This window comes from Lampetra planeri, chromosome 20 (genome assembly GCF_965212315.1).
Source record: "Lampetra planeri chromosome 20, kcLamPlan1.2.h2, whole genome shotgun sequence".
Classification (NCBI taxonomy): Eukaryota; Metazoa; Chordata; class Hyperoartia; order Petromyzontiformes; family Petromyzontidae; genus Lampetra; species Lampetra planeri.
The window spans coordinates 7862329-7884939 of record NC_136126.1 but is presented as its reverse complement, the minus strand read 5'-3'; the positions used below and the strand labels follow the sequence as shown (position 1 = coordinate 7884939).

The following is a 22611-nucleotide window of genomic DNA, read 5'->3' as shown; positions in this document are numbered from 1 at the left end:
CTGAACCGGTCCTAGATGCCTCTGCTATTCAACAATCACGCTCATCAGCTTGGCGAAATCCCTTGGGGTGCAGCGAATCGGGAGGAACCACCCTAGGCCCCGCGCTTTGGGGAGATCAGCACTTCAACTTCACGGTGTCAGATGTAAGGCGTTGGGGGGGGGGGCACGGAGTGGAATTTGTCCCGGCCCCCCCACAACCCCCCTATGGACGGCCCTGCGTAGTGAAGAATCGTCAAATAACCCTCACGACTCATACAGCTGCGAATTGACAAAGGACTGCACGCATACCGATGCACTATTGCATGTCAGGCTAATTCTAATTGTGGTGGTAGATAAGGGGGTTTGTTAAATGTCATTTAATTGTAGTCACCAAAAAAATAACAGGACATCCCCAAGCAAAATAATCGCACCACTTCCGACCCCCTCCAGAGAAACCTCCATGCCAGAAAGGTGCATCCGCAATTGCCGAATGTCAACCTGGAAGGCTGTTTGGTAGTTAGACAAGAATGAAACAGTGGAACACTACTGGCCATACAGAGCTCTGCAGCAGCACAATCTTAACAAGTTATAGCTTGCAATTTCCACCATCTGCAGTCAAAGGGGAATTCATTGCTAGCATTTTGATTGAACGCTCATACAATTTAAGCACGTTATGTTCTTAGATATTGCACATACAGTAATCCTGTTATATTGATTCACATCTCGAAAAGGGTTTCAGCTCCATTATTAAACTGGTTTCCTTGGACAAGCGCTTAGGAAGATGACTCAATTCTCGAATACCGCACGTTTTTCGGAGAATATATTTCTATGCTCGTTAAGGAAGAACCACAATCATGAATTGGGACATGCCATCGGGCTCACGGTCCACAGTGACATTAAATGAGTTCGTGAGGACAGTTACTGGAATTAAGTTGGGTTTATGGTGTAAAGGAGTAAGCTACGGTGGATCTTCAACCCGCAACCACTTGATGTACGGCTCCGTATATGAGCAGCATATCATGAGCAGCGAACGATGGCCTGTAAATTTCCACTTTTTATTGGACCACAGACTCTCGGTTTGTCCTTCACAGATACAGTTAATAACGGGCGCATTTTAAAAGACAGTTTTACTGCAAGGAGCAATTTGTATACGTGTTGCAAGCGCCACGTGTGTGGGTGGCGGATGAGATCCGCGTCGCTTTTGCCATAACCATTAATATAGTCACCGTCATCAGGTTCGTTTTACTCCAATCAGGATAAGTAGTATGAACACCACTGCGGTCTACACAGAGAGTATGTGGTTAAAGTTCCTAAGATAGTCTGCCCTGAGAAAGCGTACATGCACGCTATAAAATCTGAGTGCGTTTTTTATTTATTTTGCCTATGCATCATATATCAATCGATCACCCACACACGTCACCCAAAAACTCGCAATTGAGGAGGAGAGTGTTCCTTCCTCCACTCTAACATTTTAAAATGTCCTATAAAATCTATCCTTTGTCCTTTTGACAAAAAACCTTCACCTTTTCCTGCACAGCCAGAGCCCCAGTGGCGTAGCTTTCGAGTGTACAGGCGGTGCAACTGCACCGAGCCCCACGGCCCGCAGAAGCACAGGCACCAGGGGTACACAGAGTGGGGGAATCGGACAAGGGGAACCGGCCCACACTTCGTTTCCTGTGCCAGGGCCCAAAACCAACGCTCGGCGACCCGTTGAAAAACTCGTGACCGTGAGAAACACAACGTCTTTGTTTCAGAATTCGCGAATGATGAGGATGAGACAGGCGGCCGAGATCCTCATAATGCAGGTGCTGGAGTACGGCACTTACCTCGGAATCGTGTCGTTCAGCAACACAGTCGTCGTCAACTCGCCCCTCGTGCTGCTGAGCGACGAGGCCAGTCGCAGGCAACTCGTGGAGCTGCTCCCGCAGACAGCCTATGGGGCCACGAAGATGTGCGACGGACTGAAGCAAGGGATCCAGGTCTGATGCGCAGCCTCGTCTCCTCGACGCAAAATTCTGAGATGGTTTGGTGGCTTAAGGGTCACATCGCTGAGGTGGTACTGCTGAGAAGCCTGGGTGGGAATCTGGGCTACCGCCTGTGATCAAACTGAGTTCTCGAGCGTGGTGAGTTCATGGTCGTTATTATTGACTACACGCGAAAAAAAAATATCCATCACGTTAAAGTTGGAGTTCAGCTAAGTTGAGAAAATGTGATGCTCTGAGAATTGAGACACATTGGTTTGACTGCCATGCAACAAACATTTCTCTTCTGCTAGATATTTGAGAAGAGTGCAAAAGCTGGCAAAATGTCAACGTAGTATTTTAATTGTATATGAAATAATAATGCTTGCCCATTACTAGTTTTATATGAGTGGACATGTAATCGATAGACCTGGGAATTTGATGGACAGCGGAGGACAGTGAAACAAAATAGATTCTTGTACCACATATTCTACGCTCCCACATCGACATTCCCCCATCACCAACTCACACTGACCAGCGTAATGAAGTACTGTATGGTAAAATAACTCCCACAATCCTCACGACATGGAAAGGCCATCATCCAGTGGTAGAATGACCATGAGCTGCATGTGTGCATGATATACTTGGGCATGCAGTTATGATTGGACTTGTAATTGGTAAGTGGCAATATTTTATTAATGAGAATGCAATTGATTATAATCCAGCTACGTGGCCATGTGGTGGGAGTGACAAACTCAAAATTGGAAAATTATAAGTTAAAAATTTACGTTCGGGGATTTGACTCTGCCTATCACCCTCCATCGTTGATACGTTTGAGTACTATTGTTTGAGAAGTCAACAATGATTTTCCTAATGGAAAGACATGTACAAAATTGAGAGTTTCACTATAATTAAGAGTCGCCAATGAAGATACACGCCAACTCATTGCTTGTTTTATCAGGGAAACAATTTGTCTGAAATTTTGTTGGTATTTTCCCCCAAATTGCAACTGTACTATTGGCCTCATATCATGAGACAAAAAATCTGTTTGGAACTCTCATCGAGCTGTAGAGCAGATTTTCTTCTGAAACATTCTCAAAGTGATTTGTTTATCCTCTGCAAAGTAGGTCCTTTACACGGCCACGCATTCCCACAAACTGCTATGAGAGCGTTTGTCGTGTGACAGTCAAACTGATGTATATAATGGCTGGAGCTGGAATTTTAGCTCATTTAAGTGAAAACGCAAATTTGATATGGCATGAACTTTTTAATGCAGTTACCAGACTGAGACCATCAACCCACTACGCTTTGTGAACCAGCTCAATCAAGGGGGGAGTAAGGGAGGGTGGTCGCCCATATTTTGAACTAAAGACCCCAGCGGTGCTGAGCTCACTGCTCTGTCCTCTGAGCCATCCAGCCACCTCAGCACTTTAATTTTGACTGGCACATCATTATACACGATGTCAACACGTATGTGAATATAATCACTCCGATAACTGTAAGTGAAGTTGAAGGCGACGAAGGAGCAGCCCGGCGGTCGCTTGCTTACGCCACTGCTGACGAAAGAGCCGACGTGAGAGAGAGAGAGTTCAAAAGAACCCCTCTATGGAGAGTATTTTCCCCACCCATTACCCCACCATGTGACCTGCCGAGTGACTAACTGTGGTGTACCCATTTTTACTGCTGGGTGGACAAGGGTTGGGGGATTTAAACTAAAACTAAACTATTTATTTTTTATTTTACCAGGTAAGGCCTACTGAGACATACAGCTCTTTTTCGGAAGCGACCTGACCACAAATGATAGCTCAACGAAGTGGCTTATCACGTGGACATTTATAGCAGCCAAATACTGTAAACGCACGTTTATAAATAGGGAGGGAAAAACCGGAGGACCCGGAGAAAAATCCACGCGACCATGGGGAGAGAGAGAGAGACACATGCAAACTCCAAATATACAGCAGGCATCAGGTCGGGATTGAACTCACGACCTCCTGTATACCAAGCAAGGTAGTTAACATCTCGCCACCGTGGTAGATTTAGGAAACAATGCCTCTTGCTTCAACTGCGGCGACGGAAGGTCGAACCGGCAAATCTTTGGGTTGCGTTCCCAGCGCTAACCATCACGCTCGCGGCTGGTTGCATCGCAACCCTAAAACATTACAGCTTCGTGTTGACGGGAACGCAGGTGCTGTCGCAGGACAACGGGGACGCCCTTGGGGACGAGATAATTCTGCTGTCGGACGCCGGGGACACGACGAACGAGAACTGCCTGGAGACCGTGCAGCAGTGCCAGTGTGTGGTGCACACCATCGCGCTGGGCAACACCCCCACCCAGGAGTTTGAACAGCTGTCTGCTATCACAGGTGAAGCGATGCAATGCACAACGGCCATGGAACGGCCAAACAGCTAAAAATAATTTGCATGGTGAAGGTAAATATCCATTTCCCTCCATCCTAATGTTGCTTGCTCACGTCATTGCTGGCGGAAGGGCCTCAACCATACGGAGCTCAAGACAGCCCCAGCCTAGAGGGTACTTGGCCTTCTCTTCCACGCTAGCCAGACCTGGAAGAGGTGGGAGTAGCTGCACTCTATTGGACCGCACGCGACCTACCGATTGATTAAAAGCTATACTGCTGAGTTGACAGAGGCGGGGAGGGATTCAAGAAACTTGCACCATTGCTTATAAGGTCGCACTCAACGTGCTTGCCACAAATGAACCACGATACCTTGCTGATCTCGTCAAGGAGCATACAACATCACGCAAACTCCGATTCGCCTCTCAGCGGCGTTTGGCTAACCATTGAACAAAGACGGTCACTGCATAACGCGCGCTTTCAGATGCGCTTCTGCGGACGTCTGGAACGCTCTTCCTTCCGATATTAGGAAGCCACTGGAGCTATGCACTTTTAAATTTAGATTGAATACGAATTTCTTTAGATTCGATTTTTGTGTTTAGTTTGTTGTTATTCCCCCGCACCTCTGATTCGCACAGTTGGTTATGTACGGTGTGATACAAGTTCAACATGCAAACATACAACTGGAACATCAAATCTAACCACCGGACTGCAAGTCCAGTTTGCTAACCATCACATCACGGCAGCATCCCAGTGTCGCACGGAGTCATCGGCTCCCATTTCGCGTCCTCTCTTCCCGTGATTGGGTGCATCTCGACCATCTTGTGGCCACTTAAAAAAAAAATTCTAACCGTGTTAGAAATTTCTGCCTTGTGGAAATTGGACAAGGGAAGGATGTGGAAACGTTGGTCAGTGCAGAGGCGTGTGGCTCTGTACACTGGCAATTGGCATGCAGCAGAATTCAAATTCGGCTCCTCCTGGTTACAAAGCAGGTGCTAATCTGCCGAGCCATCACACCGCCAGCGTGTGGGCATTTGAGCGAGAATTATCTAAATTAAAAATCAACCCCATTGCAAGGAAAATGGTAATGTTATTGGTCTTCTCAATATATTCAGAGCAGGTCATTTAAAATAACGCCCAAATCGCCACACTATTTTACATTACTTGAAGTTTCATATATGGTTCTTTTATGTAGGTTATTAAATAGCTTGGTTATTTATGTATAACGGTAAAATAGGGTTGTCTGCTTTTTACACCTTTCAATATATTTCCTATCATGGACTTTGGTCAACGGTTTAATCATTCGTTACATCATTTTGATTCGATTGTTGTGTGTGTGTGTTATTCCAAAACAAGTTTGTGTTCCTTTATTTGTTTTTACATCTTTACTTTAAATGATTAGCTCTCGCGAATTTCTCCACCGCGATGAAAACGCGCGTTCAGGTGGACTGCAGCTCTTCGCGACAGACAACGTGGACAGCAATGGACTGATGGACGCCTTTACTATGACCGGCAATCGAGACGGAAACTGGGAGAGCATGGTCATCCAGGTGATGGCCTTCAGTGCGAGCACGCGAAGACCCACCATCGGCGGCGGCCGCAATGCTGCCCGTCGAATGAATAAATCATCCCAGACGATAATGACGACCTTCAAATGCTCTTTCGTTAAAATGCGCTTGACAAGCTGTACATGAAATATTAACGTCAACATGTTCTGTGCGTGCGTGAGTGTGCGTGCAGGTACGTAATCGAGGGTGATCGTCAAATAAATCCCAATAGTTACGTGTTCTATTAATACGCAATGTTTCATATATTGAAACGTTAATGTTTTTAATGTATTGAGCTATTATTGGGTGACATTCCAAGATGGCAATTTGTTTTCTTTCCTAAAGTATTTTGTTGAACAAGCGACAAGATGGTATCTTCAAACCAGACACTTTATGACCACCCTGTGTAGTGCTGTGCGTGCATTTACAAGTACAAATAAATGTGTCTGGAGCTCACCAAAGCTCGCAATTAAGTACGATTAACACAACGACAGCTCTTTTCCATTTATTGTATGTTTAGCTGGAGAGCAAGGCCTTCATGATGGATGTTGAGGAACACGTACAAGGAACAGTGTACCTCGACAGCACGATTGGAAACGACACCAAGTTTGTTGTGACAGAGGTCACACACGGAAGTCTGAGGATTCTCATCACCAGCCCAAACGGCAGGGTCTATAACACTTCCGACTTCAATATCGATGCTAATTTCAACACATCACGCCTTACAATCCCAGGCATCGCCAAGGTGAGTGAAACCATATTTTGCCTGCGCTCAGACCTTGCCAAAGCACATTATTATTATTATACCCCACTGAATATATCAACATGCACAAATCAGTCTGAAATGCTGACGCCCTCTGCATGGCTACAATCTCCAGGTTAAACAAAACTGTTCAAATAGCCCTCAGTTTTGCCTATACATTACCCTTTAAAACGCACCAAAAATCACAAATACAAACGCGGTAAAAACGGATAGAGTGTACAATGTACAAATATACATGCAATACAAAAAAATACAAGCGTCATGTCAATGTGTAATGTGAGGACAATATCCGGGTTGCTGTTGGATTACACCTCGTATGATGATTGGCTCTGCCGGTCCTGGCCCATAGCCAATGGGGAGAAGTCTAGGGGCGTGGCCCTGACGTAATGGGAAGGTGACATCTGTAAGTAGAGGATTGGTTCTGCTGGCTTTAGCCACAGCCAATGGGGGGACGAGTCAGGGGCGTGGTCCTGGGAGCGTACTATGGAGTCTAGAAGATTCCATACAGGCTAACCAGGATTGGTGGAAAGGTACCACGTGACCTAGGTATTAAAAGGGGAGGAGACGAACAACACGTGGTCAGATCTGGAACGAACGGAGGGTGAGGCCACGCTGGAGCGGGGTCCAGGCTGCCACGTGGCCGCGCGTGTCTCTCTCTCTCTCCCTCTCACGCTGTCTGTCAGCAGCGTGAAGGAGTAAGATGGGAGTGTTGTGAACGAAAGACAAATAAAGACCGGATTCCAGAAGTCGCTTCCACGACCTTTATTACAAATGCATGGCAGCTTGAGGACAGCGGTGCATGGCGTGGCTCGCACACTGTGTCATGAGCCTGGAAACCCGAGTTCGAATCCCAGTCACGGCTGTCATCAGCGGCGAGTGATAACTGAACCGGTCCTGGGCCCCCCTCTACACCAGCCTGATTAGCGTGGCGTCGTTGGTGAAACATCCCCCACGACTGACACAGTGTGTTTGAAGCCTTCATTCAGGGTTGAAAATGATAAATTGCTACATGGCAGCTAAATACAGATGTACAAATTTCGATTTAAAGCTTTCGTGACTGCAGGGATTCATCTTCTTGGTTCTTTCGGTAAAGTCATGTAGAAGGGAAGTAATAAAATAACAAAAATAAAACATAATTAAATAAATCTCACGACGTTTCGGCCACAGGTCTGTCGCGGAGACAGCTGTCTCCCCGACAGACCTGGTCTTCACCTGAGGACGGCTGCTTGCGTTGTGGCCGAAACATCGTGAAAATTATTTTATTATGTTTTATTTTTATTATTTTATTACTTCCCTTCTACGTGACTTTACCGAAAGAACCAAGAAAACAGATGTACAACTCAAGTTTTCACTCATTAATTCAGACCCAGCCTAAGGAACTGTGTTGGCAGTGATGTACAACCACAGGCAAATAAAGACCTCACCACTTCCATCACTAACGATGCCTTTAAATAGATTATACGAGCAACTAACATTTCTGGCAATAAACTTTCTTCCTTAACATTTGGCAGAAGAGCCGTTTGGTCAAAGTGTTAGCCCACTATGATTTTTTTTTCTGTTTAAAGACAGAGCTAATAATGACGAGAGTGGCGATTAACATCAAAGGATCTGATTTGCAGAAATAAAATCCAGGAAAATTATGTTAAAACCAGTGGTGTGGCCATTTTTCTGCCATTAAGTGCCCGACGCTACCTTTGCACCAACACACGATTTGTGCCCCTAAATATTTAAACTGTGCTAACATTATAACAACATCAAACGGAATACATGCGATCTAATCAGATCTCAGAAGCTAACCAAATTTGAGCCTGGACAGTACTTGGATGGGCAACTCCCATGCTTAAAAAAACAGGAGTTAAAGGCGGTTTAGGGGTCACTTTGGGGGCAGTGGAGCAAACTCCATTGTTGGACTATACTGTGCTCCCGTGTCTGCTCCCCACCTTCGCCGACCCGCAATGACCAGTGTGGTGAAGTATTGTCAAATTACGCTAATAACCTGCATGCTGTTTGAAGGCCCTCATCCGCCACTGGATTGACAAAAGGGCTACACTCACCACTCTAACACAACATTCATATAGAGACAAAGATCCCCGGTGTAGCCTGAACAGGCTGTTGGCACGAGCGCTGTTAGCGAGCACCTGTGAAGGCCAGCATGGCACACACCTTACCAGGTGCTCATTTGAGGCTGAGTCAAACTTACACACATTGCTCACACACACACACACAGGTACACACATCATTTACACAAATGCACAACACACCACACACATATATACACCGTTGAATGAATAAATATGAAGCTCAGCTGACATGGAATTTCTCTCTCTCTATACAGGCAGTGGTGGCGCGTTCACCGCTTGTTGAGGTTCATGGATCGAATCCTGCAGGCTGCCCTGGTTATTACTGCGGGTGTATTAGCCGTAAAATATGTGCCGCCTGCTTCACAGTTAATGTTAAAGATCCCGTGACATCATTCGGCAAGAGAAGGCCATTGTGTGCCAGCGCAATGATCCAAATTTTTCAAAATTGTAGAAATTAAATTTTAATTACTCAATCGGGATTACACAAAGCAACATCGCCCCCTACTGTGAAACTACTGCAGACTGTGTCTCTGAAATATAGCGCTCAAATGTAACGCGTAACTTCGTGATAGCCTTGCAGTACAAGAATGACAGTACCAGTACCAAATGTACTAAATTATTATTATAACTACAACAGCAGTGGTTAATTCATAATAAAAACTAATTTGGGTGAGATTGCATGAGTATAAATGTGTTGTTAACCCCCCACCACTCGACACAGCCAATTAGTAAGGTTTGTCATGGAAAAAAAGTTTCAATTTGTAAATACTTCAGCACACCGGTGTGTTGGAGAGTAAACCCACAACATTCACAATTTGAGTACGACGTTTCACTGGTGATTACAACCTGCCGTCAGAAACTTTATTAATTGGCTGCGTCAGGTGGAGGCGGGTTAACGACACATTTACACCCCCCACAAAAAAACCCTTTATCAGGAATAATATTTCTATTTAAAGCTTTCGTGACTGCAGGGATTCATCTTCTTGGTTCTTTTGATAAAGTCACCTAGAAGGGAAATAATAAAATAATAAAAAAACGAAACATTCAGACGCTGCCTTTCCGGCAGACCTGTTCCTCACGTTAGGACGGCTGCTTGCGTTGTGGCCGAAACGTCGTGAGAATTATTTTATCATGTTTCATTTGTATTATTTTATTATTTCCCTTCTACGTGATTTTACCGAAAGAACCAAGAAGAAGAATAATATTGCTCGCGAAAGGCCACGCGTCGGATTGTGCAGTGGCTAAATGAACACCTTCACGACGCCGGCTGTCGTTCTCCAGCCAGGCCCGTGGAGCTACTTCATCGTGAACGGCGGACAGGCGCGCACCCTGCTCACGCTGGCGGTCACGAGCCGCGTCGCGTCGCCCACCGTGCCGCCCATCGGCGTCACGGTGCGCGTGAGCGGCACGGAGAAGGCCGCGGCGCAGCGGCGGCCCATGTCGCTGCACGCCTTGGTGGCGCAGGGCTTCAGGGCCATCAGCGGGGCCAACGTCACGGCGGTCGTCGAGGTGCCCGGCGTCGACGCCTTTCACCTGCAGATGCTCGACAACGGCGCAGGTGCGGTGGTGGGGTGGGGAGGTCGGAGTCGCGCAGTCCGTCCAAGGCGGGGTAACACGGCCGTGAGCGGGCCAGACGCGCGCAAACTTAACTCACTCGTTTGCGTGTGGACTGGGCACCTCCTGCAACCAGTTGCGAGCGGTCATGCAACTGGTTGCTCACGGTAGAGCGAGGCTCGACGTTCGCGGGCAGTCGGTCTGCGGACTGTGATTGCTTGTTGCGATTCTACGGTAACGCCGTTTAATATTCCTTGTTGCGCAACGGCTCGCCGAGATGTGGCCAAAGCGGCCACGGGTGATTAAGTTGCACGGTTTTTGAGAGAGGTTAGGTTGCACAACCTCTCTCACAATGAATGAGGATCCGGCTCTCGTCGGCTGTGTAAAGCCACAGGGAGCACCTGGGTCTAAAGTGAGGCACCCGCCATGTGGCCATGTTGCACAGGGCGTGACGATGGCTGCCACCTTTGAGGCACAAAAAAATCCATAACGTATCATGGGAAGAATATCCCTCAGAACTGGAGGGTCGAACTGCAATTAGATGCATTGTCTTTAATGACTAGCAAAAAAACTGTGACTTTTTCATGGTCCGGGGAGACTTACAGATGTTTCCAGGACAGCTGCCTCAAAAATAAAAAGATCCTTGTAAAGCCAGCACAGGTGTCAAATCTACATGGGTCCCTTGCTAGCGGAATAACATGGGGTCCCCTGTCCCATTTCGTCCCTTTTCATAGCCCTGTGTTCTGAGCCCAGCCATCCCATAGCTCCCACTGCAGTTACATCGCCTGCACACTTGATCGCCTTGCCAGTGGTTGCCGCCCTGTCACTGGGCGATTCTAAAACTAACTAAAACTCAACTTTTTATTTTAGCAGGTAAGGCCCACCGAGCTATAGAGCTCTTTTTAAGAAGCGACCTGGCCACAAATGATAGCTCATCGAAGTAGCATACCGTGTGGAAATTTATAGCAGCCAAATAGTCTAAACGCGTGTTGATTCTAAATGCTGAGGGACAATCCAGAGGACCCAGAGAAAAATCCACTCGACTACAGAGAGAACATGCAAACTCCAAATATACAGGCATCAGGGTTGAGATGGAATCCACGACCTTCTGTACACCAGGCGAGGTAGTTAACATCTCGCCACCTCAATGGATTTAAGAAACAATGCCCCTTGCTTCAACTGAAGTTGATGTAGCGTCACTTCTGTGGCATCGTGAGCTGCTGTTTTTCAAAAGACAGCATAGGTCAAAGCTTCAAATGAAAAAAACAGATCCAAGGCACGCTTCCTGACGTGGGCAATTAATACAAGAGAAGCCAGGGACAAACTAGTTTGAGTCGGGATAGGCTACGGCTGACGCCCAGGCTTCCTGTTTGGCCAGCTTACAACATGCGCCATGCAGCACGTCTATACACCATCCATTCGATACTATTTAATACCAAAGGGGCTCAGGCTGTTGTAATTACAGCTTGCAGCCTGTTCTCAGTAACCCATACCCTGCTATGTTCACATACGACGTTGGCTTCAGGCCCATTTTGACTATACAATTATAAACCCATTTAAAACCCCTTTTTAATGTTTTTTTCTTCCTCCCCCCCCCACTGTGACTCGTTAATCGGCTATGACCGTGAGGTCGGGAATGCGGGGTCGTTATGAGACAGGTTTTTTGGCCACGTGGGTAACCACTCTTCGAACTGCAGTGCGTGGCGCATAGAGGACGTTTCCTTTCGGCTTGGCGTCCCAGGATACGATTCCACGCGTTTAAATTATACATCGCAGAATCTCAACCCATCATTCATGTGAACTTAAAATGCAAGAATAAATTAAGATTGTTTTTTTGTTTTTTACGTGCGTCGTGGAAAACGGCAAACTGGAATGACTGTGAACGCGTCTAATTTATTGCAATTACAACTTCCACCGAACACGAACCTGAGCGAAAAATTGTGCTTCTCCCAAACGATGCTCGGTGAAAAGTGATGGATTCAAGGTCTCGCGACGCGCTCAGAATTGTATTGTCACGCGTAAAATACGCGTTGAAAAAATAAAGCTGTAAATTCACGAGTTGTCTCATTTTCAGGGGCGGACGTGATAAAGGATGACGGGGTTTATTCCCGATATTTTACTCAAAACAGCGACGCTGGCTCTGACCAATACAGCTTTAAAGTCATCGTGCAAGGATGGAGGAGCCAGACGCGATTTTCAGAGAGATTCAGTCTCAAAAGCAGTTTCATTCCTGGAATACAAAACGAGAATGGTAAGGCTATACTATCGCGCCGCCCTTTCGTTTGACACGTTTAAACCAAGCGCGTTCGGCTGTGCCGTATTTTTCACAGCTGACCTTTTTAAACATTCATAACGCGTAGCTTTTTTTTGTCAATGCCGTGGACTAATGATTCGTTTTAACCTTTAAAGAAGTAGCGACGAATGTAAGTAAAAAAAAAAATGCTCTTTTGTAATACAGCAGTCGCTCTTGGAAAATTGGCACACTTTTTTATACAATGCATTTCTACGAACATCCTAAGTCTTTGAGAGCCTTGGAAGGGAAATGGCGTGACAATATGACTGATTACAACTGATTCCATGTAAAATGCGAGTTATACAACTGGTACAGGCTTAATTTAGGTGACACTTAGTCATTGCTGATGTAGAGTATTCGTATTTACTGACCCTATGCTGTCAACAATAGAGAGCATTGGAATGTGCCATCTTTGAGAGCAAGGTCACTGGAGGTCAAAGACACTCTGAGGATAAGAAGATGCATTTGTTTTCTATTTGTGTGAGGTAATGACCTGGCCGCTAGGTGATTTACGATTGCAGATATGAGAAGTTGAATGTAATGGCCCACATATAGAGAGATGCATATATACGAAGTCACTTCCAGTTGTGCCATACGTATAGTAATGTTACATCTGACACAAGAAGACAATTTTACACAAGCCGGTATGATATTACAACACATAGCAGACATTATTGTTGTTATTATTACCAAGGCTTATTTCGCCAGACCAATGCTCCCATATGATTACTGCCCGTGGTTCACACAGCCAGCTTAAGCCAGATTGATCAATATGAGGATTCAATGTTAATTCCTGAGGCTGATACAGCCATACCAAGGCCTGATTATGATTTTTAGTGTTTTTGGTCATTGCGTGAGGCTCAGAGCTAAAAGCGCCTTTAGGATACATGAGGGTTCCAGTGTTCTAAACAAACGCTGTGTACGCGTCAATGGGGATATTCCATCTCAGGTGTATTGTCGAGGTACAGTAATATATTTTTTAAAAATAAAATAAAATGAATTGCCCAGCCTCACGGAGACAATATCTGCGAGCGGCACAGTCGTAGGCACTCACCTCGGTACACAGACACACACAGTGAGTCGGGTCGCGCCTACTCGTGCTCATCACCAAACGAGGCACTGAAAGGATGCCTCTTGCTGCCAGGAGAGACGGTGGTGTCACAGGTGCTTCCACCGGAGGCGCGGCCTGTGTCACAGCCGACCGAGGACTTCAGCCGCTCCGCTCCAGGCGGGAACTTCAAGGTAGCGTGACCGCCGAGTCTTGCAGTGTGAGGACGGTGACCTCCCGTGTCTCCTCTGAGTGCCCTGCTTCTTGACCTGCTGCATAGGCAGTGCTGAGTTCCTTTTAAACCCAGGGTTATATCGATCACCATTCAAGGCGCAATATAAGGAAACGTTTACTTTACCTATCGGCAAGGTCATACATATTCTGTAATGAAAATGCAACTCGACAGTGACTCTATGTGGCCAGTTCGTTGGTGGAGTGGCTAGAAAACGAGACTCGCAATTGTGTGTATGTTGATATTTTTTCGCACCGTACCTAGTCGACCGTGTTAATCGCAGGTGCGGGGGGAATTGGAAGGTTGTGAAATCAATTCCAGTTGGGGGTTGACTCATATTTTGATTCCTGTGGGGTTGACAGAATGAGTACCAACTGTGTTAAATCTCCCTTGCCATGTGAATGTGGAATTTCTCCTGCTGCCTACGGGATATTCACAGTAGATTGGTGACTTACCATCCTCATTTAATTAATTGCCTCTTTTAGAAAATCTAACGTATTTACTGAATCTAAATGTCTTCTTTGTTCTTTCGGTAAAGTCACGTAGAAGGGAAATAATAAAATAATAATAATAATAAAACATAATAAAATAATATAATTTTATGTTTTTATTATTTCTCTTCTACGTGATTTTACCGAAAGAACCAAGAAGATGAATCCCTGCAGTCACGAAAGCTTTAAATCGAAATTGAATCTAAATACTTTCAGATTAGCTTCAAAGGACTGCACAGATGAATTATAAACACTATTTGCTGTACTGCCATCTTCTGGCCACCTCTTAGGGTTTGGGAATTACAAAAAGAAATCACACAACTGTGATCCACAAACTGTTGTCTGCTGCACAAACTGTGCGTGTGTGAGTCACTGTTCAACCTTCCTCGGGTGGAGCGGTAGTGTAGTGGTTAGCACGCTGTGCTATGAACCCAGCGACCCGAGTTCGATTCCCGCTCACGGCCAACACCAGTGACAGTTATCTGAACCGGTCCTGGTCCTCCCCTAGGTCGACACAGCCTCAAATGAGTACCTGGTGCGGTGTGTAAACATCGCCACTAGGGAGACAAAGGCGGCCGGGCCTGGTGCTGGCCACCCACCCCCCTCGTGTACCGTTCCGGCCTTTGCAGGTGCTGCTCGCTAACAGCACTTGCCCCAACAGTCTGTAAAGGCTATACGGGGGGAATTTTTGTCTTTGTTCATCCTACCAGAACTCGACCTTGGCATTTCCTTCCTGAACATGTTGCCACACACAAAAATAGAATGAAAACTGTTCACCGGATTCGCAAGAAGCCAGTATCGTGTCTTAAACTTGTAGCTTTATATATTTCTTGCTGTTGTTTATATTTTTAAAACCCAGGTCTCCCTTAAAAAAATGTTAGCCTTTGTCAATTCATTGCTAGATGACTCCCCACACACCATGTAGACTGCGGGGGTTATTATGACCATACCTCACCACGCTGGTCAGTGCGAGTTGGTGAAGGCGAGGACCAGAGACATTGGAGCTTAGTACAGTACAACAATTGATTTTGCTGCACTGCCCCCTGCTGTTGTGTGCATTGTTACTGCTGCCCATAGCCCAATCCAGGTCCACTCCCGCTTAGCTTTCAAGATCTGACAAGACCAGGCGCATTGCTTTGCGAGGGGTGCCACAGTGGCGAGATGTTAACTCCCTCGGCCGGTATGCAGGAGGTCGTGGGTTCGGTTTTTACCTCCACATTTATAAACATGCGTTATAAAGTATTTGGCCGCTACACATTTCAACGCGATAAGTCACTTCGTTGAGCTGTCAATTTGTGGCCAGGTCGCTTTTGAAAAAATAGCGATGTAGTTCTAGATTTGAAGCTTTCGTGACTGCAAGGATTCATCACTTGATACAGTATATCTAGCTGTGACGGTCCCACCTGATGACGGAGACTTGTGTTGCCTCCGAAACGTCGTGATTTATTATTTTATTTCTATTATTACTTCTATTAATTGTATTTTTATTTTTTACCTACGTGACTTTACCGAAAAAGCCTAAGAGTATTGCGATGTCGCTCAGTGGGCCTTAACCTGGTAAAAAATAAAAAAAAAATTGTTTCGTTTTATTTGAGAACAGCTGGTCTTTTTGGGTCGTGTTACAGACGAAGGCTGCCAGCACGTGACCGGCCTGTCGTGAACGTGTCTCAGGTGTCGGCGCAGTCGGCGTGGCCCCCGTGCCGTGTGACGGACCTGACGGCTGAGCTGCTCGATTTCGGCATCGTGAACCTGGCCTGGACGGCGCCCGGGGGCAACGCCGACAACGGCCGAGGTGTGAAGCGATTGTTGGGGAAAAGCGTCCTGGGATGTGCGTGCATGCTGGGGAACAAATAAGCGGCGGCGGCGGCCGCTGGGGTAAATTTATTGGCAGAGGCATGGCAGCCCCACGGGTTGTTGCGGAAAGGGGGGGCTGGTGGACCGTGGAGTGAAAGAGCGAGGTGGAGAGTGGTAAGGGAGGTTCTACGGTCGTTAGAATAAACAGCTAAGTACAGGTAGTCCCCGAGTTACGATGGTCTGACTTACGATATTTCGATCTAGATTTGAAGCTTTCGTGACTGCAAGGATTCATACTTTTAGGTTTTTTCGGTAAAGTCACGTAGGTAAAAATAAATAAATAATAAAACATACAAAATAAACATTTATAATAAAAAGTATAGAAATAATAATATAAATAAATAATTGGTTTAGATAATAAAAACAATAGAAATAATCATAGAAATACAATAATTATTTTATTTCTATTATTAGTTTATTTCTATTATTATTTCTATAATTTGTATAATGTAGGTAAAATATTTATTTATTTATTTTTACCTACGTTACTTTACCGAAAAAACCTAAGAGTATAGATATTTCGATCTTAGGATGGCGATAGCGATACGACAAAATTGTAAAATATTTTACATTTCGCGCGGCAGGCAAACGCAGCAGCGTGGGAGGTGCGATACGTTCAATGCATGTTAAAAGTTTTTTTTTTTTAGCAGATAGGATTGTTCCCTGAAAAAACTTTCTATTAAATTGCAGTTAATATAGGTAGGCTAATAATTTACCTTGTTTTTTTACTTTACATTTTACTGTGCAATACAGTATTGTAATTAATAAATACATAGTGTATAGTTTATACAGTACGGTACTGTAAATTGCTCTGTTTTGCTAAATTATCACCATTCTTTAAGACTCCTGGGCAGGCTAGGCCATCTTCGACTTACGATATTTTTGACTTACGATGGGGTCGTCGTAACGCATCTCCATCGTAAGTAGAGGACTGCCTGTATTGTTAACGTTTTTTTCCTCCATTTAATTTTTTTACAAGTTGGCCCGCCACCACCAGCCCGTCAGGAGGAGCCACCACTGTAAATAAGAGTAATAATCCAGACAAAAGGTGTTGTTGTTTTACAACAATATGCCATAACATCGATTCTGTCACCGTGCCCTGTGTAGTTTTATTGTTTACTAGCTTTACTACCCAGCTTCGCCCGGGACTTGGATTCACCACGCCCGGCCGCCTTTGTCCCCCCAGTGGCGATGTTCACACACCACACCAGTTACTCGTTTGAGGCTGAGTCGACCTAGGGGAGGCCCAGGACCGGTTCAAATAATCGTCACCGGTGGTGGCCGTGAGCAGGAATCGAACTCGGGTCGCCGGGTTCGTAGCGCAGCGCGCTAACCACGACACTACAATGTGTTACGCTTCCACATGCGCGGGTCACATGACAGATGTGACGTCACAGCTCATTTGCCGTGCAAAACATATATACATTATTGAGCTCCCCCCCCCCCCCCCCCAAAAGTGTATTTTTATAATGTTTGCATGGTGTACAGTCTGGAAAGTACCCACATGGCAAATTTGCATGTTGGGAAGTACGCTAAACATTTTGAACACACACACATAATCACAACTTTGCCTTTTATATATATGCAGATTGAGTTTTTAGAGCCAAGCTGGCCAGGCTTTGGAAAGGACACACCCCACTTTTCACCCAGGCAACCAGGGAGCACAAACTATAGATATATGTCTTGTCTGATTGCTATAACAACAAACAATTACCAATATTAAAGAACACACAATTAAAAAAGAATAACACATATATTCTTAAGAAGCAGAATTTAAGTAACGTCATTTAAAAAAACTTTAAATCCTATCAAAGATTTTCAAACTGTCTGGGACACATATAATGTGACAACACCATATTGCATTTATAAATGAACTCAGCCTTGTTTTAGAAACCCCATTCGCATGCCGTGCAAGCCATGATGCGCGGACCAATTCTACAGATACGAGCGGGCATTTTGCTGTCTGGAAATCACCGTTAGTGTGCATTTGTTTTATCATTACACTTAAAACCCGTACAATTACCAATTAACAAGCCCCTCGGCTAAAGTGTGCCAACCTGTTACATACAAATAAGGAGCGACAATTCATTTCCCTGGCAATGCCAACCGTGGGTGCAGAGCCAAGGCGTGTTCAGATCAATATCATCGCAAGAAAATGTTGCCCAATGTTTAAAATGTATTTCACACACTTTTTTTAAAATGTCGTGGGAATATTATTCTCCGCCCCGTTGGCATTCAGAATATACTGCAGAAAAGAGCCGATTCTGCTTAATCATTCTGACAACAAGCAGCCGCTTGCGTTATAAACAGTGCTCATAAAACCATCTCGCAGCCTCAGGATGCAAATTATGAACACTTGCTTGGAATTTTAAATAAAGGGCACGCAGTCGGATAAGGGTCCATAAAAAGTGTTTGTCATTTTACAGTATATGTCCAGACACTGTTTTGGTCCAACTGTGAAATGTATCAAGACTGGCATCGTGCTCATAAGTCATCCTAGTGAAGTCATTTCTGTCCCATCTCCCTAAAATCGTGTTTCTTCAGTGTCCACACATGACAACAAATATATATATACAAACACCAGCTTTTGACTGTTGACGACCTTCTAAAGCCGCATGCCATTGTACCGATCACCAGCAGGTGTGGTTATCACCGCACTATTTATAAATATCCCAATATATGCATCTGATGTCACCACTGTTTGATGCACACTCTCTATAAAGCCATCATTCTTGTATTTGACTAGGTGTGTAATTAATTATATACATGCATACTGTACAAGTTATGCAAATTAAATGTTTGTATCTAGGTCATGTGTTTGCTATGTACAGCAATGTGTTATATATAGCAAACACATAATGTGGGGAGCGGTGGTGCACTGTTTAGCACCCTGTACTACAAACCCGGGCGCCTGATTTAATTCCCGCTCACGGCCAGGACCAGTGACCATGATCTTGCACCAGTCCTGGGCCTCCCCTAAGTGGCCTCAAATGAGTACCTGGTACAATGTGTAAAAATCGCTACATGGGAGACAAAGGCAGCAAGGCGTGGTGTTGGCCACACACCCCCTCGTGTGCTCGCTAACAGGGCTTTCCCCAACAGTCTGTTAAGCCTATGTGGGGAATCTCTGGCTCTGGCTATGTATATGGCAATTGACACCCTGGACAACCTTGCAAACGTGATGTACCATCTCCAGATATTTTCAAGGTGAAATATTTAATAAATGTATATTTTTTTGGTTGCAACATCAGCAAAAAAAAAATCCCTCTCATTGTCGAGCTTACATCTCCCATGGGCCTTTATCACTGGACAGACTGCCCCAGTTCCAGAAAAGTCGTCCTCATCTTAGCCGCCCCTGTTCACATTTACCCTAAAATAAATCTGCCGTCTCTTTATCGCCGCAGCATCATTCTACGAATTGCGGGTGAGCCCCATGCTGGGCAACCCGGGGACGTTTGCCCTCCGCGCCCGCGTGGTGAAACCGCACATGCTCCTCAATGGCTCCCTTGTATCGCCGGCGCCGGCAGGCAGCCGTGAAACCATCACACTTAACGTGACGGCTGCATGGCCCTGGACACTGGTGCCAGTGCTCTACTTTGCCCTCTGGGCCAACAACTCCCACAACGTGAGGTCCGAGATGTCCAACGTGGCACTGGTGGCCCTGGTGACTCCCAGGATCGTGCAAGTGCAGCGGTCACCCTCCTTCTACAAGAACTTGGCCGCCCTCATCAGCTCGGTGGTTGCGTCGCTCGCACTCTTGCTCTTCACGGCGGGAATGCTCATCGAAGCCGTGTGTAGCAAAAAGAGACGGGAGGACGATGATGACCAGCAGCTCAAAGCTTAGGTGATGGTTTTAGGTCAGTGGTGGGCAACTTGCTGCACGCGGCCCGTGTAGGCCCACGTGGTAGCCTGTTTGAAGTGCGTCTATGGTGTCGCGTAGGGTTATGATGAGTGCACAAGCACGATTTCGAGATCGTGGCCCACTGCGTTTCAAGATGGTGGCCCACTGCGGTGAAGGAGGGCTGATCACGTGGCCCAACAACTCCTCTAGGTTGCCCATCACTGTTTTTAGGCCCTCTCCTTTTGGGCAACTTGCTTTCATGGTTCCTTCCTTCGCTAAGTGTAGCACCTGATAGCTCATTTGCTTTGGTGCCATTGGCATTTGATCTACATGTAAAATTGAGTATATTTGTACGTGATTCCTGCAGGCAAATTTATATGTTACACCAATACAGTATGGCCTGCTGTTGTCGAGTAGTATCTATATAATACAATAACAAGCAACAGAGAAGCAATTTGTGTCTGTAAAGTGACATGGTATGATTGCTGTATAAGGCATGTTATGAATTGGATTTAATGCCATTGGAATGCTAATACGTGCACTGCACTTGCAATGAAAACAAATCTATGGAAAATAGGAGTGAGGTATAAATGTGCACCGCAGATAAACGGAATTGTCATTGTTTTTCTTAATTTCTGCACAATAATTTCCCCACACGTGCTGACTGTTGTGGTCTGTTCTTGGTTTGTGTTGTGTGTGGTCTGCATGGCAAATCGTTTATTATCGAAGCCATCTCCTTGTTATCAGGAGATATGACATCTTAGCACCATAAGTGTGTTACCTACAATTGCTTAAATGTCAAATATGTCCACTCAACATTGTGCATTAGGAGACACCAGAAATGTGATATTAAGAGAAACCTAACCATTGATTTGTGTGTATATTGGAATGTGAAAATGTAATATGACTGAAATAAAATGTCATGCAATTGCCATAACATTTAGCTTTTATTCCAGCTGATAAGGACTATGTAGTAAAATCATTTAACCTTTTCCCAAACCCAGCATAGCAAATGTTTCAGGGTGAATAGATGCCCGTGAATAGTGTATGATTGAGAGCAAAAGTGGTGTCACCCTGCAGAATGCCTCACTCAGTAGTCTACTGCCTGGTATTACACTGCACAAAATAATCACAAAATAATGACAGAGTTTCGTGTCAAACAAGGACCCATTTCTAACATGAAGGGAGCTTGCCTATAAACATTGAGCAGTCCTCCAACATTGGTTCAAACTAACGGGAATAAATTTTGTTTGCATTGGACCAATACTGCTGATAAGTTGTACTACGAGAACGTCGTGCAGCCAAATGGGTTGTTTAAAACCCACTCTTATTATCTGGAGAAATAAATATGGGAAGGAAGCAAAATGTATCTTGGCATCATGCCACAGATCGCATTTATTCACGCAGAAAAAGCACATGACTGCACAATCTGCAGGTTCCCTGGTGATAAAAAATGTTTATAATATACATTGCTTTGTTAGTCCACGGCTGATTGAAATCCTTCCCATGCCATGTCGGTCATATGGGTTGATTGACCATTTCTCATCAAGGTGGTCAATGTGGTTTGGTGAAAGCGTGAGGGCCCAGGACCAGTTCAGATATCACTCATCAATGATGATAACCGTGGCAGGGATCGAACTTGGGTTTCTGGGTTCATAGCACAGTGCACTGGTTACACTGGTCAACACACTTTTTCTGGCATAAGGCATTCCAACGGGTTTAATGTAATTTTGGGGTGCTGATTCCAAATCTGGCATCAGTTTTTGTCTATCACATCAGGTTTTTGAGATATCAAATATTGCATTTTCAATAAAAACTGCAGAAGAAAAATATTAAATAAATGTGGATATCTACATAAAATGATATTATAAACACACTATCCAAAAATACAGCACCACATTTTAACACTAAAGCAGTCACTGACTCGCAACAACTTGCAATCATAAGTGACAGATTTAAATTCGGGTAAAATCAATGAAAATGGGGTATGCCGATAGCATAAAACTGAGATGTTATAGGAATCAGCACCCTGAAATTAGTCTAAAAGAGCTGCAAAAGTCCAGGCCAGATTTTTTTTTGTTGACCAGTGTTATAGGAGACGATAAAAAAAACAAGTTGATGTCACTCAATTAAGAGCTAAACAAATGTAGGATGGTCAATTGCCCGCTCAAGTTTATATATATATACTGCCACTTCCAAAATCACTCTCGCTTTGAAATCCCAAGCTAATCTGATACTTTGGTTCACTCCGCCACCTCTTGTGCATTGCACAATGTCTCTGTGTGCATACAAAACGTATTCTAAAATGTTTCACTGGAAATAAAAAAAAACTTTTGGATAGTTTGGCCATTAATTCAACAAAACCATTTATGGTTTAGAGATCATACGTTGTATTTATAGAAATAATGTTCTGTTCTTCACAAACATTCAGTGGCATGCAATTTATTTGGGCACTCCAATACGCGTGGGGAGCAAAGTATGTAGTGTGGATAGAGTAACACGCCAAAAAGTGGGAGCACAGGCTGGGAAAAAAAATCAACGTCTCCAATGGCACCAACTTCTCTCTTCTTAATCCTTCCCAACCTTTCTGATGAAAATGCGCCTCGCATGTCA

At 45.0% G+C, this 22611-nt stretch overlaps 1 protein-coding gene across 1 annotated transcript in view; it reads left to right on the top strand.

Annotated features, from left to right (window-relative positions):
* The window catches only part of LOC144724389 (calcium-activated chloride channel regulator 3A-1-like), a 34403-nt gene extending 13468 nt beyond the window's left edge, over positions 1-20935 (top strand). Inside the window, exons 7-15 of the mRNA XM_078603479.1 lie at positions 1734-1958; positions 4126-4303; positions 5738-5844; positions 6362-6586; positions 9967-10243; positions 12314-12490; positions 13677-13774; positions 15975-16095; positions 19562-20935. Coding sequence (XP_078459605.1) covers positions 1734-1958; positions 4126-4303; positions 5738-5844; positions 6362-6586; positions 9967-10243; positions 12314-12490; positions 13677-13774; positions 15975-16095; positions 19562-20001 — 1848 coding nt within the window. The 3' untranslated portion in view covers positions 20002-20935. The remainder of the gene's footprint in view (positions 1-1733; positions 1959-4125; positions 4304-5737; positions 5845-6361; positions 6587-9966; positions 10244-12313; positions 12491-13676; positions 13775-15974; positions 16096-19561) is intronic.
* Positions 20936-22611: the final 1676 nt, after the last annotated feature.